General features: G+C 57.0%; 1 protein-coding gene across 9 annotated transcripts in view; it reads right to left on the minus strand.

The window, feature by feature from the left end:
* C24H7orf50 (chromosome 24 C7orf50 homolog) overlaps nt 1–16927 on the minus strand; it is a 69706-nt gene that overhangs the window by 46186 nt on the left and 6593 nt on the right. For 8 of the 9 annotated variants that reach the window (XM_044936107.2, XM_044936108.2, XM_025275047.3 and 5 more), the window contains one exon: nt 9835–9978. In XM_044936107.2, the coding sequence (XP_044792042.2) occupies nt 9835–9978 (144 nt within the window). Of the gene's footprint in view, nt 1–9834; nt 9979–13939; nt 14153–16927 lie in introns of those variants that run through there. The other variant, XM_025275045.3, reaches the window with a different exon arrangement.

A 16927-nucleotide genomic window follows, 5' to 3' on the forward strand; every position in this document is an offset into this window, starting at 1 on the left:
CCACACACAGCTGAGGAAGTCAGTGAGGTTGCCCAGGAGGCCGCCACCCTGCTGGACAGCCTGACAACCTCCGCCTGGAGCAATACCTGCAAAAATCGGCCCCTCAAAAACGGGGAACATCGGGAAGAACAGGTCTTCCAGACCAATGTCCCCGGAAGCCTGAGGGAGCGGAGGACAGTGACAGAGCGGGATCCGCCAGGGTCCTCGCCAACTCAGGGCCTGGCTGGGAAACGCCCATGAATAGTTTTCCAAAAGCAGTGGTGGGAAGCGGGAGGAGACTTCCCTGGCCACCCAGTGGTTAAGACTCTGTGCTCCTGATGGGGGCTGGAGGGTCAGGTTCGATCCCTGGTTGGGGAACTATCACCCTGCATGCCTCGTGGCCAAAAAAACAGAAGCAGAAGCACCATCATAACAAATTCAATAAAGACTTAAAAATAAAGTGCTGCTAAGTCGCTTCAGTCGTGTCTGACTCTGTGCGACCCCATAGATGGCAGCCCACCAGGCTCCCCCGTCCCTGGGATTCCCCAGGCAAGAACACTGGAGTGGGTTGCCATTGCCTTCTCCAGTGCATGAAAGTGTGAAGTCGCTCAGTCGTGTCCAACTCCTCGCGACCCCATGGACTGCAGCCTACCAGGCTCCTCCGTCCATGGGATTTTCCAGGCAAGAGTGCTGGAGTGGGGGTTCCATTGCCTTCTCCGAAAAATAAAGTGGTCCCCATCCAAAAAAATCTTAAAAAAAAAGCAGCAGCCGGGGGCTGGGGTGGGGGAGGGAGAACCAGGTGAAGATGCCAAAAGGGACAGCCTTCCAGCCTGAGCGGCCGGGCAGCCGCCCGAGCGGGGCCAGGGAGCCGCCGCGGGCGCCCCGGGCCGCCCCGTGTGCCGTGAGCGCCCGCTCTAGCTCAGGCGCTGCACCGAGGGGCTCTGGCACAGCAGTCGGCCTGTGCCCCGACTCGCGTCTGCCCTAAGCCTTAGTCTGTGTCCTGCATGCTGAGCCCCGGGTCCTGGCACTGAGACACACACCCCAGACCTAGGGACGCCCATCACTCACTTCTGCCCCTGCCCTGCAGCAGGTGGAGCCTGGCTCCAGCTGCCTTGCACCTCCAGGCCAGGAGGGCTGCTGGGTGGAGGTGTTCGGCTTTGGTGGCCACCGTGCTCAGCCCTGAAGACCAGGCCGGGCCAGGAAAGGCTTGGGACTCAAAGGCAGAGGCAGAGGTCACTGGGAGCCAAGACCTCAACCCCACTTGCCTTCTAACACGTGGCTTCTGAGCAAAAACTCAGTGGGCTGACACCTGGAGGCCGGGGCCTCGGGGACGTGCAGGTGCGCATCTGTGGGACGAGCTCCTCCAAGTTCCTCAAGGCGCGCTCCCTGGGGCGGCCCAGCTCAGACGGGCTGGCCTCAGCCAGGAGCCCTCCGCTGACACCAGACGCCATCTCTGCCCCTCGCAGCGGGAGACGTGAGCCCTGTGCCTGGGAAAACCGTCTTCAAAGCAGCAACTGTTTTCCCAGCTGTGAGCGCTCCGTCCTGGGAGCTCTTTTCATTCCACTGCGAAAATACTTTTGAAAGACTGAACAAATATTGGGCCTCATCTGTCCATTCTGGCATTTCAGACCCAAAATTAGAGAACTTTCTCGAGTGCATTGTCTGATGGGCCACTGAGTAACATTCTACAGTTAGGAGTGACCCTTCTGATGGAGCTAGCTTCCTGAAACAAACGTGGCGTCAACTCTCGAGAACAGTAAGCCAAGGGGCTCCCACGAGCGGGGACGTGGAGGTGGTCTCGGCAGAGACAACAGGATAAGGTGTTCCCTGGCCCCCACGTTCTGCTCTGCACACACCGGGGGCAGGCGTGGTGGCACACCACGTCCCAAACGAGCACCCTCGAGCATAGCTCCCCTGAAGCTTCAAAACCCCCAGTTCACAGATGGCCGGGGGTCATGGTGACGTCCAAATTCAGGAAGGGACTGCGGCCCCTCCCAAAGCCCGGGCACGGCAGACCCCAGGAAAGTGGGCCCTGGGGTGAGGGTGGGGGACAGGCCGGGGCCTCCAGGAGCGTGGCATAGGGAGGGACCCTCCTGACGCAAGGTAGCCGGCGCGCGTTCCGCACGCCTCACAGCCACAGCGTCCGCACGGGGATGGGTGCGGGCCAGGCCCAGTGGGCTGATAAAGCTGGGGGGCTTTGCCTTTAAAGGTTACATCAAGGGCAATGTCAGAAAGGACAGGATACACAGCCTGTCAGATACACCTCGGAGGGACCGAGAGGGGAAGCGTAGGGGCAGAAGGGCAGAACTGGCCCTTTGAAACTTCCCTTGATGATTCTGATGCTGTTTATTCAGAAGGCAGACACAGCAGCCCCTCCTGGGACGAGGGGCTCTGCTCCCCACATCCTGAGACGCAGGGGTGACGAGGGGGCAGTGGGCCTGCAGGGACGGATGGGGCCAGGCCCTGAGGTGCCTCTGGGCACCAGCGGGTGATCCGGACCCCCCAGGAGAAGCCCCCAGGTCCCTCGAGCCCCTCCATGTCCCAGGTCTGAGCTGGGGGAGGGGACAGCTCTGGGCCCAGTCTTGGCCACCCGCGGCTGGAGGGGCAGGCAGATGGAGGCTGGAACCTTTTAGGCTCAGGCTGGGTTCTGCTCACACTGCAGGGAGCAGGGCTGGGACCGCGGACGGACCAAAGTCGGGAGCCGTGTGGTCAGTGGGAAAGGTGGCGGATGCACAGGCTGGGCGGGAGTGGCCAGATCCAGGATGCCCTCCACCGCAGGGAAGATGGTGTGGCGGCGGCAGAGAGGCTGCTCCGGGGAGAAGGGGACAGGCCCAGAGACCAAGCTGCTCACTCAGACCCGCCCCGCGAAGCCCCTCCAGGCAGCCCCCAGCCCGGTCTGCGGGAAGCTGAACCCAGTGAACAGCAGTGGTGAGGAGCCGGGTCTCAGGCACACTGGCCCCGGACACAGGCTGCTGGAGGGGACAGAACAGGCCACGGTCCAGTGCTGGGGCTGGGGGTCGGGGTCCTCCAGGTCTTACAGCAAGCAAGCAGCCGGTGCTCACGGGAGAACCCCCTTCCCATACTGACCCGGGCACCAGAGGGCCAGCACACGTCAGGGAGGCTGGGCAGCTGGCCGTGGGGCTATCTAAGGCTCAAAGCCATACAAATAACTCGGCTGGAAAAATATCTGAACTGTTAGGACAAAGCACTGTCAGCAGAGATGTTTTCTCACATCTATACGGAGACGGCGAGCTGTGCAACAGAGCCGGTAAAAACACCCAGGCAGCTCGCAAGAAAGAAGCCAGGAGCTGCTCAAGACAGGAAGCAGAGGAAGTGAAATTGCAACAACCATGTGTGAACTTCTCCTCTCATCGCACTAGGAAACCTGGAAGGTGTGGTACCGCCGAGGGCTGGCATGGCGCCTCACATACGGAAAAGACAGAGCGTCCACGCAGGGTGCCGTGCCCACCCCGGTGCCAGCCGCAGTCCCCCTGGGCTGGCACGGCTCCTGCCTGGCTGCTTCTGCATGGTCCTATTTCCTTTTTCTTTTTTATCCATTTGTCCATGTATAACTCAGGAAAAATAAGAAACACTGCTTTTTTAAAATTACATTTTGCTGAGTTATTTTCTGTTGACCACAAGGAAGCAGAGCTCACACACACAGCTCTGCTGACGGAGCGGCAATTCGAGCTTTAGACAGCATGTGGGGATGGCGGGCACGGGGCTGGGAAGAAGGGCAGAAGGCCCGGGGCTGCGGGGCACTGGGCGGCTTCCAGCTCCACCTCAAGGCCCAGAGGCAACAACGGACCAAGAAAGCCCATTCAGAGACGCAGGCCCACAGCTCACAGCCAGTCTACTAACAGACTGCGGGCCCTGGGGCGCAGCCCCGAAGACGTCCTGGAAAAGGGCCCGCAATCACACTGCAGGCGGGGCAAGGGCGGCGTCTAGCGTGGACGCAGCAGATGGCGCTGCCAGCAGGCCAGGAAGGCGCGTCACACACCTGCCCGGCCGTTCCAAGGGTTAATAAAGACAACAGCACTCGTATCTCCAGGCCTGGGAAAGCAAGAGTCCGCCCGTTCCTGGGACAAGTCAGGCCGTCCTCATCAATGTGAGCACCGCGAGACGGCAAACGCTGGAAGACGCAGAGAAGCCGGCCCAAGCCCCCTGGCCCCGGCCCCCCGCCAACGATGGACGACAGGGACGTGGAGGGGGTGGCGGCCTGAACAGCTGCACGTGCGTGACCCGCACGACCAGCAGTCACATCCAGGTGTTTCCCCCGAGACAGGAACACGCACTCGTGGATGCTCCCAGCACTGCACCAGTGAAAGCCAGGACTACAGACAAGCTTCCCCGTGGCCCCGGAAGCCGCTGGTCACAGCAGGGCGGGGCTGTGGCACCTGCGGTCACACTGCGCAGAAACGCGCACACGCGCGTGCACAGCTGGTGGCGTCTGAGCACGCTCATGGGCGGCACCGACGCCACTCCTGGGTGTGACGCCACAGCCCGTTATCAACAGGGGCACTGGGTACAGAGCACTCGTGCCCCCAGTTTCTGCAGCTTCCGACGCGACCTCAGACGACTGAGGCCCCAGTGCACACGGGTCAGAACGGCCGCCGTCGACAGGTCCAGGAACAGTAAATGCGGGAGCGGGTGTGGACAAGAGGGAACACTCCTACATGGCGGGAGTGTAGCCTGGAGCAGCCCCCATGGAGAACAGCGTGGAGGGTCCTTACACTAAACTCAGAGCTGTGGTTTGATCCAGCAAGTCCACGCCTGGGCGTGTGCCTGGAAAAAACTAATCTGAAAAGATACAGGCACCCCAGTGTCCACTGCAGCGCTGTTCACAGCAGCCAAGACAAGGAGCTGACTTTAACGTCCACCAGAAGATGAACGGACGGAGACGGCGCGGCACGGATGCGCATGGACACTGCGCGCTCACTCAGGCACGCCCGGCTCTGCGACCCCACGGGCTGCAGCCCGCCAGGCTCTCTGTCCATGGGATTCTCCAGGCAAGAACACTGGAGTGGGCTGCCGTTTCCTTCTCCAGGGGACTTTCCCAAACCAGGGATAGAACCTGCATTGGCAGGCAGGTTCTTTACCACGAGCACCATAGTGGAATACTACTCAGCCATAAAAAGAATGAAATAACTCCATTGACAGTAACATAGCTGGACCTAGAGATTACCATATCAAGCGAAGGCAGAGAAAGACAAGTACCACACTGTATCACTCCCATGTGGACCTAAAACACGACACAAACTTAGCTGTGAAACAGAGAGACTCACAGACAGAAAGAGCGGACCTGCAGGCGCCAAGGGGCTGGCGGGAGGGCCAGGCCGGGCTGGGGCCTGCAGGCTCCCACAGGGCTGGACAGACAACAGGACCCCGCTGCACAGGCAGCACGGGAGCCCCAGTCACTGTCCTGCGATAAACCACGATGGGTAAGGAGGGGAGAGGGGAGACACGTGTACGCGCAACTCAGCCACTTCGCTGTAAAGCAGAAGTGAATACACTGTAAATGAACCATACCTCAGTAAGATTCAAAAATAAAGAAATCTGCAGTCTACTCTGTCAATACCTCAATAAAGCTGCTTTAAAAAAAGCCTACACACACAGTAAGACACAACCACACCCCCAAGACAGGCCAAGATTGCAAACGCGGTGGACACGGCAAGCACTGGCGAGCACGCAGCACTCAGAGACTCTCCCACGACTGGCGGGCCGCACACTCGTAACACACGCTTCCATAGATGCTCCCAGTCCTACGAATCCACCAGGAAAAACAGAAACAGAGGCCCCTGCACACAGCACGTCCAGAACAGCCCCGAACTGGCCACAGTCCAAGTGTCGAGACCTCGGAGTGAGGCAGCCACACAGTGTGCGGTGAGTCCAGGGGCAAGGGGGGCCCGGGCAGGGGCCGCCCTCAGGGTCTCTGCCCTCAGGGTCCAAGGCCCAGAACCCTCTCAGCTCTGGAAGCCCACGGTTCGCAGCCCCCAGCGGCTGACCACGGAGCGCTCTGTGCTCACAAAGCAGGAGACAAGAACAGTGGGAGAGGGAGCTGCTGCTAGGAAAACAGACCGGCAACCCCTCACCCGCACTTGACAACCACCACAAGTCCGCTGCCAGACCAGTGACATTTCTTGAGGCAAATACCATTGGTATGAAGTCACTTTACTGAGCAAATTCTCAAGGCCAGGAAGTTCACAGCCTCACTTGATGGTTTTATGAAGCACGTGTGGGCTTCATGCCCACAGAATTCCTGTCTGATTCTTCCAGGTTAAAAGGAAGGAGCCAAGAGGCCCCGCTTTGCCTCCGTCCCCCCAAGCACACGGGAAGTCACAGGAGCCCGTTGCCCCATCACCTGTCAGCAGGGCCCGTGAGGACACGGGGGCCCAGGCTTGGGGGCGCACGGACTGTGCTCGGAGCACAGGTGGGCCTCCCCACCCCCGACGGCCACGCGGGCAGGGGGCCAGCGGGTCAACACACCACCCACACGGTGCTGCCCGGAGCGGGGCGGGGGGCACAGTGCCGCCTCAGTCGGGGACCCCGGTGAGGCCTATCCCCGACCCAGCCACCTGGGGACCGTACTCAGGACCCAGCCTCTCCGGCCAGCCCCCTTGTGAGGCCAGCAACGCCCCACACCTTTGCCCTGGCACCTCAGGCCCCAAGAATCCAAGGTCAAGGCGCTTCTATCAATGGAAACAGGCTTTGCAGACATAAAGAACTCATCTTAGTGAGATCAGAGCAGAGGGCTGGGCTGACAGCCCACAGGGCCCCTGACCCCGTCCCCAGGCAGCCTGTCGAGACACTGGCGCGAGGCAGCCAGCTCAGCTTAGGTGCCCGCGACCCTGGTGGCAGGCCGGCACTGGCTCCAGGGCGACAGCTGCCCTGGGGCGTCTCCCCCCAGCCATGTGGCTCAGTGTCTGCGCTGGTATCTCCCCAGGGTGGGGGAGCCGTGGCCTGGAGACCCCTCACCTCCATGCACGTCATGCTGCCTGGACGTGTCCTCCTGCCTGTCAAGCCGGAGCACCGTCTGGAAGGGCCTATCTGCCCAGCTCACAGGGAGAGTTAAGAAGCTACGAGAAGGGCAGATGGACCAACCCCAGGACCCATGACTCGAGCACCACCCTTGAAACAGAAAGATCTGCGAAGCATCTACATCACGAGCCCCTCCAGGAGGACCAGGAAGTGGCCGGGACGGGGCAGGGCAGGGCAGGGCCCCACCCGACAGAAGCAGCCAGCCACATGGCTGGCAGACCCAGCACAGGGGTGGGGGGCACTCCTGGCCATGGGCCCTGCTCCCCTATGCCCTGGGTCAATATGGTGACCTGTGCCAACCGGGACTGAGAAGCGGATGGGCCGAGCTGCAGAGACGTCACGCACTGTGGACCGACACAGCAGGGCAGTGGGGACAGAGAAAGGGACGCGCCAGGGACAGCCTGAGCCAGGTGCCCCTGGCCCTGCTGCGGGGCACCCCCTGGGGACCCTCAGCCCTCCCGGCGGGAGCTCAGGGGCTGTGCTGTGGGAAGTGACTGCACAGGCACCCGTGGGTCCCCGGACGGCACTTTCGGGAGCACAGCAGCTCCTCGGGCTCCCAGCAGGGGCGGGCGGGGCAGTACTTTTCCACAGGCTCCCGCCACCCACCCCGCGCAGATGGAGGGGTCCCTCCTTTAAAAAGGCGGGGCCCGGCGGCTCCCCGGCTTCCCACGAGAACCAGAGGCCCAGCGGGTGAAGAAGCATTTTGATGAGCAGAACCAGGATGTGGTCTCAAGGAAGCAGCATCCGTCTCCTCAGAGGAGGACCCTGGAGACCAGCCCCGAGCTGGGCGGGAATGGAGGGGGGGGGCGGGGGGCCGCCGGAGACACCCCCTCCCCAGCGCCCCCGGGGCCAACGAGGAAGCTGCAGAGCAGGGCCCCATGGGACCACACTCAGCTGCCGGGAGGGAAACGCCAGCTTCTCCCTGCTTTTGTTTTCCAAATCTTTCAATCAACAAGCACTTAAATAACAAAAAAATGATCACTTTTTTAAAAATCACCTGAATTTAAGAATCCTTATTGGTCTTAGGTAGAACTTGTAAACTGTGCCATACTTAGCGGTAAAGAACCTGTCTGCCAATACAGGAAGTGTAAGACATGCGGGCTTGATCCCTGGGTGGGAAGAGCCCCTGGAGGAGGGCATGCAACCCACTCCAGTGTTCTTGCCTGGAGAATCCCCTGGCGGGCTGCAGTCCACGGGGCCGCAGAGCAGGACGCGACTGAGCGACGTACCGCACATGCGTGTTTACCACAAACCCGGGCGGCTCCGCGGGCGCTGCAAGTGACGAGCGGCCGGCAAGCAGAGACCACCAAGAGCTGGAAATCGCAACATAGTCACACGTCACAAGGACGACAGCGTGGTGCTCGTTTCAGAGACTAGAAACAGCAGCACTGTGTCCCGGAACAGGCCAGAGAAACCCACGTGTCCGGAGTTTTTGCAGGGATTCGGGGCCGGACCCTGAACGGGAGCTGGAATAGCTGGAAAAGCCCAGTCTCCATCGGGGGTCTGGACACCAAGAAGCACTGACGAAACTGGGCCCCAGCGGCAGAGAAGGCGAGGACGACAAGGACAGGCCTGGGGACACGGCTGGCCGCAAGCCCAGGCGGGAGCAGACACAGGGCCAGGGACGCAGCCCGCCAGCTGAGCACAGCCTGCGAGCATGGGGGCGCCCTGGCCAGGTGGGCACCAGGGAGAAGGCAGGAAAGGGGCACCCAGGACGGTGGGTCCCCAGGGCTGGCCTGGCTTTCACCTTGACTCAGGGCAGGGACAGCTGAGACGACCCCGACCCAGGGGTCCCTCCCTCAGCACCTGCGCCTGCCCACCCACCCCACGGCCTCCCCAGGACACAGAGCTGCCCAGAGGACAGCGCCCTGGGGTCCCGACAGTCCTGCATGAGGCCCCAGCTCCCCACACGGTGTTGCCGCCCTCACTGCACACTCAGGCCAGCTGTGTGCCCAAACTTCCAGCCTTGCACATGGCCTGGGCTCGAAACAAAGACAGAGCTGGAGACACAGCTCCCCAGAGTGAGCAAGCCCAGCAAGCCCCCCACCCGCCAGGTCAGGCTTCCATCGCGTTCTCCCAGAAAGACCGGACTAGCCCCACTCAAGTGGCTGATCAAGGGCAGATCCTCACAGGGAGGTCTGATCACGGCCCCAAATCACCCGACACGTTGCGGGGCAGCGCCGACGACGCTGCCCTCCTTGTGGTCCCTGGGCGCTCTTGCGGGTGACCCAAGGGCCGGAGGCTGCTCAGGCCCGCCCCGGCAGGCACCTTCACCTGCCACACAGGCTAGAGAGAGGTGTGTCCATCAACTGTCACTTCCTGTCGAATGACTCCTCAGGACCTGTGACAACTGACGCCGTCTGATCAACAACACACTGGGTCAGAGTCAGCTCGGCACAAAGAAAAGTTACACTCAGAGCCTGGTGGTGGCAGCAGCAGCTTTAGACGAGACACGTTTCTGAGCGGATTCAGAACACGTTTAGATGTAACCTCTAAACAAACACAGACCCCCAGGCCAGGGCCCCCTCCCCGTGCGAGGGCCTCAAGGCCCAGCTGCATGCAGCCTCACCACCCGGTACCCCGCCGGGCCACTGGAACCCCATCACACCGGCACCCCCAGCACCCCAAGGTCTGGAGGCTGAAAAGGGCAGCTCTGTGACTCTAACCTGCAGCTTCCTGCAGCTCTGACCTATCCCACGGCTGCATCTGTACTGTGCATGTCTGCTGGGGACTGTCCACCCGGACACCAGCCACGCGACCACCAAGTGCCCTCCTAGGTCCGGAGACAGGCAAGGCCAGCGTGCCCACCTCACCTACCTCGGCAGGGGCAGTCCGGGTGCCCGGCGGGACCGCGCATGCCACTGGCATCTCTACAGCTGACACCTTCTTCAGTTTTTTGCTCTTTTTCTCGGCCACTTCGCTCTCTTTTCTCTTCTGTTTTGCCATCTTGCAACAGACAAACTGTAAAGACACAGGAAATAAAAATTCTCATTAACAGAGAGGGCAGGGTGTTATAAAAGAAATACGGAGCTAGTTCAGGAAGTATGGGAAATATGCCGTCATTTTTACAAAGTCAAACCCCCTCTCTTCATCACCTGTGGACAACTTACAGTGCGCCCAGTTTTTTCTGAGTGTTTTATCTAACACAGCTACCATCACAACATGAACACAGGCTTTTAAGAGTAAAAGAAGGGACATCCCTGGTGGTGCAGTGGTTGAGACGCCATGCTTCCACTGTGGGGGCACAGGTTTGATCCCTGGTCGGCGAACTAAGAGCCCTCAAGCCATGCAGTGCCGCCCCCACCCCCCAAAATAGGAAAAGAAATATCCTTTTTAGTGGCAGGATGCAAATTTTCCAAAACTTGCGAACACTGGTCTATTCGCTAATTAATGACCTTTCTACTGTCAAGGTCAGCTCACACTCCCCCGGGGGAAGCTGCCGCCCCACAGGCTGGCAGCGACCGTAGGGCCTCGGTCACCCGAGGCTGGAGGTGGCCGGACGACTCAGGGTGACCTCCATGGTGGTGGAAGCAGCCCCAACAGGCCTCTGTGAAGGACCAACATGGGTCTGCGAAGGTCTGGCTCTGTCTCCTCGAGCGCAGGGCTACCTCAAGCTCCTCGTACGGACAGAAGAACGCCCGTGAACTCCAGAACCAGCTTTCCTTGTGGGACCAGACACTGAGAGAGCAAGGAAGACCATGGAGGTGCCAGAGCCTGGAGGAGCGGGGCAGGCGCCGGGAGCACCTCCCACCTGAGGGGCGTAGGCTGCAGGGACCTCCGAGGGGCGGGGTCTGGAAGGCCTTCCGCAAGGCCCAGCCCACCCCGGGCCAGACGCAGAAAATGACCCGCTCCTCCCACCCCCACCCCACCTGCTGCCCCCGCGGGTGGTGCCCAACAGGGGCTGGAAACAGGACGGTCTCTGAGCTGCAGCAGCTACGCCATGAGCATCCTGCCATGTAGGCTACAAGGTGCTGGGGCGGAGGCCTAGGGCAGCTGGTGCAAACCACACACACAGACACACACACACAGACACAGACACACACAGACACACATACACAGAGCTGGTGCAAACCACACACACACAGACAGACACACATACACAGACACACACACACACACACACAGAGCTGGTGCAAACCACACACACACAGACACATACACACACACAGAGCTGGTGCAAAGCACACACACCACACACAGACACACACACACACACACGCTCCTCCTCACACACTGATCAAGCAGGGATGAGCAGTTCAGCAGAAACCATGAGAGGGAATCCCTCCCAATAACCGAAGCCCATCAGCAGTGCTACAGACGCCAAGTGGGACAGAACGCTAGGCTGGTCTAATCACGTGTTTAAGAAAACAACAGATAAAGCCACACAGGGACTCACAGGCAAATGTCTGACGGATACAACCAAACTTCACCTTTATACCTAGGGTTGGACTGCAAGGGACTTTCCCGGACCCCTGCAGCTCAGTTTTATTTTGCTTTTTATCAAGGTTTTACACTTGAAAAACTTCATCTAAAAAAAAATACCAGTCCTTTAAAACTCTATCTACAAGTCCCACTAGAATCAACTTTTATCCTAACAAATTAAAGAATGTATTTTGTATTATTCATTCTAAACTCACCCCCCCGGCTTTGTTTATATACGTATCTTTACATGTGTGTATATGTTATTATATAGACATACACATGTAACACGTACATTTTATACACACAACACACACACCATGTCTCTATAATAGAGGTACGTTCATTTCGGATATCTATCTGCACGGAACAGACACAAACCCATTGCCTTCTTCCTTGGGCACCAGAATACACTTTGGACTCCCGCACGGGGGCTCAAACAGGTAACTCACTCATTCCACAAGTGTTTATCGAGGGCTGGTTCTGTGCCAGGCACTGCTGGAGGCTGAACACAGAGCAAAGAGCAAGGGAAGTAAGAGCGTTGATCGAGAAGCTTCCCTTCAAGTGTGAAGTCCAGGCCCATTGGAGTGAACAAGTCAATGCTTTTACAGAGACAAACGCTGCAAAGAAAGCACAGCGGGTGGGGTGAGCAGGTGCCAGGAGAGGCAGCAGACTCGGATGGCGGCAGGTGCCTCTCTGAGGGGCCACATGGACAGAGGGGACGCTTGCAACGTGCCCAGGCCCGGGGCCAGGCGCCACCCGAGGGGCCACCTGCCTGCCCTGCCCCGCCCAAGGCATAAGTCTAACTGAGGACTCAGCGCGGCGCGGATGGACAGATGCCACCAGGACGTCAGCAGGGAGGACATGCCCAGGTCACCAGCAGCCCCCCAGGCAGGCGCCGCCCCACGCTGCTGGCCAGTCACTGTCTCCCCACACAGGTGCCGACCAGGTGCAGGGGCTGCTCCAGACTGGACCATGCGGCCCAGAGGACCCGCCCCTGAGCGCTCACGTTCTCATGGAGAGACAAACAGGTCAGGAAACGAGGATGAAGGAAAGGGCTACGGAAAGTGGCGATTATGAAAAGGGTGACTGTAACGGAAAGGACCCAGAAACCACTCTCTCTAAAAAACAGCCAGAGCACCTTAAGATTCCACGTCTGGAGAGGAAAGTGAGAGGTGAACCACGGTACCAAGCTGCACCCACAACCAAGCCAGACAATCAGAGGCCACAGGCGAGAGAACATGGAGCCAGGGCAGTGGGCCCTCTGCCCCCTGGGGTACACGATGGCTCCAGCACACCAAGAGAATCTCACCACCGTGCAATCGAAAACTGCAGGCGCAAAACTCATCCTTATCTTAGGAAAGTACCCCAAGCAGAGGCTACAAGCTCCAATGAGTGTAATAAGAAACCTCGAAAGAATGCGACTGTTGACCCAGGGTTTTGAAAAGACAAAGGGCTCTGCCAGCCAATTACCTTGCTGGAGAAGCAAGAGAAGTTTAGCAAATGTTTACACGCCGGTTACCATGTAAGCTACGTTAGATCTGCATTCATTCTGAGCTATCATTAAAAAGCTTAATCACTAAGTCTACTTGCTAAAAACGGGGAGAAAAGTCTTTTCCATACTACATAAAGGTTTCTTTTAATAGTCCCAAGAGATGGTGACGCAGACCTTTGAGACAAGGAATATCTGCTGTAGGAAATGACATTCCCTTACATTTACGGTCAACAAGGGGCCACAGTGATTCAGTGGGAAGAACAGTCTCTTCCACACATGGCACTGGGACTTCTGGACAGCCAAATGCAGAATGAAACGGGACCCTACCTCACGCCATATAGAAATCATCACTCACAGTGGATCAAAACCTAAATGTAGAGCTAAAACCACAAAACTCTCAGATAATACACAGGTAAAACCTCAGGGGTGGCACCAGTGGTAAAGACCCACCTGCCGCTGCGGGAGACGTGAGAGACACGGGCTCCGTTCCTGGGTCAGGAAGGTCCCCGGGAGCAGGGCATGATAACCCATTCCAGTGTTCTTGCCTGGTGGGCTACAGTCCATGGGGCCGAAAAGAATCAGACACGACTAAAGTGACTTAGCACACACACACGCCAAAGTTAACCTTGGATTAGGCAACAGTTTCTTCATCATGACACCAAAAACACAGCAGAAGAAAAAAGATAAACCGAATGCGTCAGAATTGAAAATTTTGTGCTACAAATGATGTCAGCCAGAAAGTAAAAAGACAACCAACAGAACTGGAGATGTTTGCAATTCATATCTGACAAGAGACTTGTATCCAGAATGAATGAAAAACTCATAACTCCATAAAAAAGGCTGACAACCCACTTTAAAAATGGACAAAGGACTGGAACAGATAATTCCCCAAAGAAGAGACACAACTGGACAGGGAGCCATGAAGGAGCTCAGCACTGGTCCTCATTAGGGAAGCCCAAATCAAAAGACAGCCCTCATAAGCACGACGCCGGCCAGCATCAGACTGACCTGGGAAACGTCGGCGACGATGAGAGACCGGCCCGTGCATCAGGGCTGGTGGACAGAACGCGGCGTGGCCACTCTGTGGGACAGTCTGCCAGTTCCTCAACAAGTCCCACAGTCACATGGCCAGGACGACATACAGACAGACGCGATCACGGGATGAGCAGATCCATGTGAGCTCTGAACACAGCTGCCCACAGCAGCAGCAGCCACAGTGCCTGCAACGGGGAAGAACCGAGACGGCCCATCAACCGGCGGATGAGCTATGACTCAGGAGAACAGAAGCACGGACACCCGCTCCATGGACGAAGCGTGAAAGGCTCGCGGGCAGGAAGCCTGTTGCGGAAAACCAGACGGCGTAATTCCGTGCACGTCAAGTGTCCAGAGTAAGCAAATGACAGAGAGACCGACGGGGGCTTGGGGCTGGTCGAGGGGCGCAGGGGGGGTGAACACTGGTACCAGGCTTCCCCCGGAGACGAAACATGTCCTAAAATCAGCCTGTGGTAATGGTCACACATCCTGTGAATATACTTTAAAAAACCTGCTAATCCCAAGTTATTTGCTGTAAGTGAAAAGACATAAAGCCTCGGTGCTATTTGTAGGGGAATAAAGAAGAGATAAGAAAGCCTTCCTCAGCAATCAATGCAAAGAAATAGAGGAAAACAACAGAATGGGAAAGACTAGAGATCTCTTCAAGAAAATTAGAGATACCAAGGGAACGTTTCATGCAAAGATGGGCTCGATAAAGGACAGAAATGGTATGGACCTAACAGAAGCAGAAGATATTAAGAAGAGGTGACAAGAATACACAGAAGAACTGTACAAAAAAGACCTTCACAGCCAAGATAATCACGATGGTGTTATCACTCACCTAGAGCCAGATATCCTGGAATGTGAAGTCAAGTGGGCCTTAGAAAGCATCACTACAAACAAAGCTAGTGGAGGTGATGGAATTCCAGTTGAGCTATTTCAAATCCTGAAAGATGATGCTGTGAAAGTGCTGCACTCAATACGCCAGCAAATTTGGAAAACTCAGCAGTGGCCACAGGACTGGAAAAGGTCCGTTTTCATTCCAATCCCAAAGAAAGGCAATGCCAAAGAATGCTCAAACCACCACACAATTGCACTCATCTCACACACTAGTAAGTAATGCTCAAAATTCTCCAAGCCCAGGCTTCAGCAATATGTGAACTGTGAACTTCCAGATGTTCAAGCTGGTTTTAGAAAAGGCAGAGGAACCAGAGATCAAATTGCCAACATTGCCTGGATCATGGTAAAAGCAAGAGAGTTCCAGAAAAACATCTATTTCTGCTTTATTGACTATGCCAAAGCCTTTGTGTGGATCACAGTAAACTGTGGGAAATTCTTCAACAGATGGGAATACCAGACCACCTGACCTGCCTCTTGAGAAACCTATATGCAGGTCACGAAGCAACAGTTAGAACTGGACATGGAACAACAGACTGGTTCCAAATAGGAAAAGGAGTACGTCAAGGCTATATATTGTCACCCTGCTTATTTAACTTATATGCAGAGTACATCATGAGAAACGCTGGGCTGAAGAAGCACAAGTTGGAATCAAGATTGCCGGGAGAAATGTCAATAATGTCAGATATGCAGATGACACCACCCTTATGGCAGAAAGTGAAGAGGAACTAAAAAGCCTCTTGATGAAAGTGAAAGAGGAGAGTGAAAAAGTTGGCTTAGAGCTCAACATTCAGAAAACGAAGATCATGGCATCTGGTCCCATCACTTCATGGGAAATAGATGGGGAAACAATGTCAGACTTTATTTATTTGGGCTCCAAAATCACTGCAGACGGTGACTGCAGCCATGAAATTAAAAGACGCTTACTCCTTGGAAGGAAAGTTATGACCAACCTAGATAGCATATTGAAAAGCAGAGACATTACTTTACCAACAAAGGTCCGTCTAGTCAAGGCTATGGTTTTTCCTGTGGTCAGTATGGATGTGAAGAAAGCTGAGTGCTGAAGAATTGATGCTTTTGAACTGTGGTGTTGGAGAAGACTCTTGACAGTCCCTTGGACTGCAAGGAGATCCAACCAGTCCATTCTAAAGGACATCAGACCTGGGATTTCTTTGGAAGGAATGATGCTGAACCTGAAACTCCAGTAATTTGGCCACCTCATGCAAAGAGTTGACTCATTGGAAAAGACTCTGATGCTGGCAGGGATTGGGGGCAGGAGGAGAACGGGACGACAGAGGATGAGATGGCTGGATGGCATCACTGACTCGATGGATGTGAGTCTGAGTGAACTCCGGGAGTTGGTGATGGACAAGGAGGCCTGGCGTGCTGCGATTCATGGGGTCACAAAGAGTCGGACACGACTGAGCGACTGAACTGAATTGAACTGAAATGAAGGGGAAAACCCGTCTCCCACCCCCACCACGCCAGCAAACATTTCTGCAGCATCAAGGGTGCTCCTCGCATCCCCCGCCAGGTAAGACCTCCCGGCCCTGACTCTGTCCACCAACCGTCACAGGTGGCCTGGCATCACTGTGCCACCGCGCCAGGACCCTTCGCGGGTGGCCTTGCAGCGCTGTGCCACCGCACCAGGACCCTGCACTGTGTGTTGTCTCCTTACAGGCCTTTCTGCAAAACTCCCCGTGACTCGGGTTAATTTCTACGAGCAACACCAATGTAAGATGTCCTGTACTTGGTGGTGGGGAGGGTCTGGGGGGGCAGGCGGTGTTAAAGCTGATCGTCCTTGTGGTCACCACTAAAACCAGCGCTGACGCAGAGCTCCCTGCGTGCTGGGCCCCACTCCAGGTGCTTCACGCGTGTGGAGCCCTGTTGCCCTGTGTCCACAGGACAGGCATGTGAGGACGCTGAGGCGAGTTTCTCAGGGGAGATCAACAGGCCGGGCTGACAATCAGTGAGTCCACAGAAGAATAAAGACGCCCAGCCTGCCCGCCCTGCAGAAAATCCAGGAGAAGCAGGGGGAGCCGGCACCGCTTGCCTCTGAGCAGCAGC

The sequence above is a fragment of the Bubalus bubalis genome, chromosome 24 (genome assembly GCF_019923935.1).
Source record: "Bubalus bubalis isolate 160015118507 breed Murrah chromosome 24, NDDB_SH_1, whole genome shotgun sequence".
In the NCBI taxonomy this organism is placed as follows: domain Eukaryota; kingdom Metazoa; phylum Chordata; class Mammalia; order Artiodactyla; family Bovidae; genus Bubalus; species Bubalus bubalis.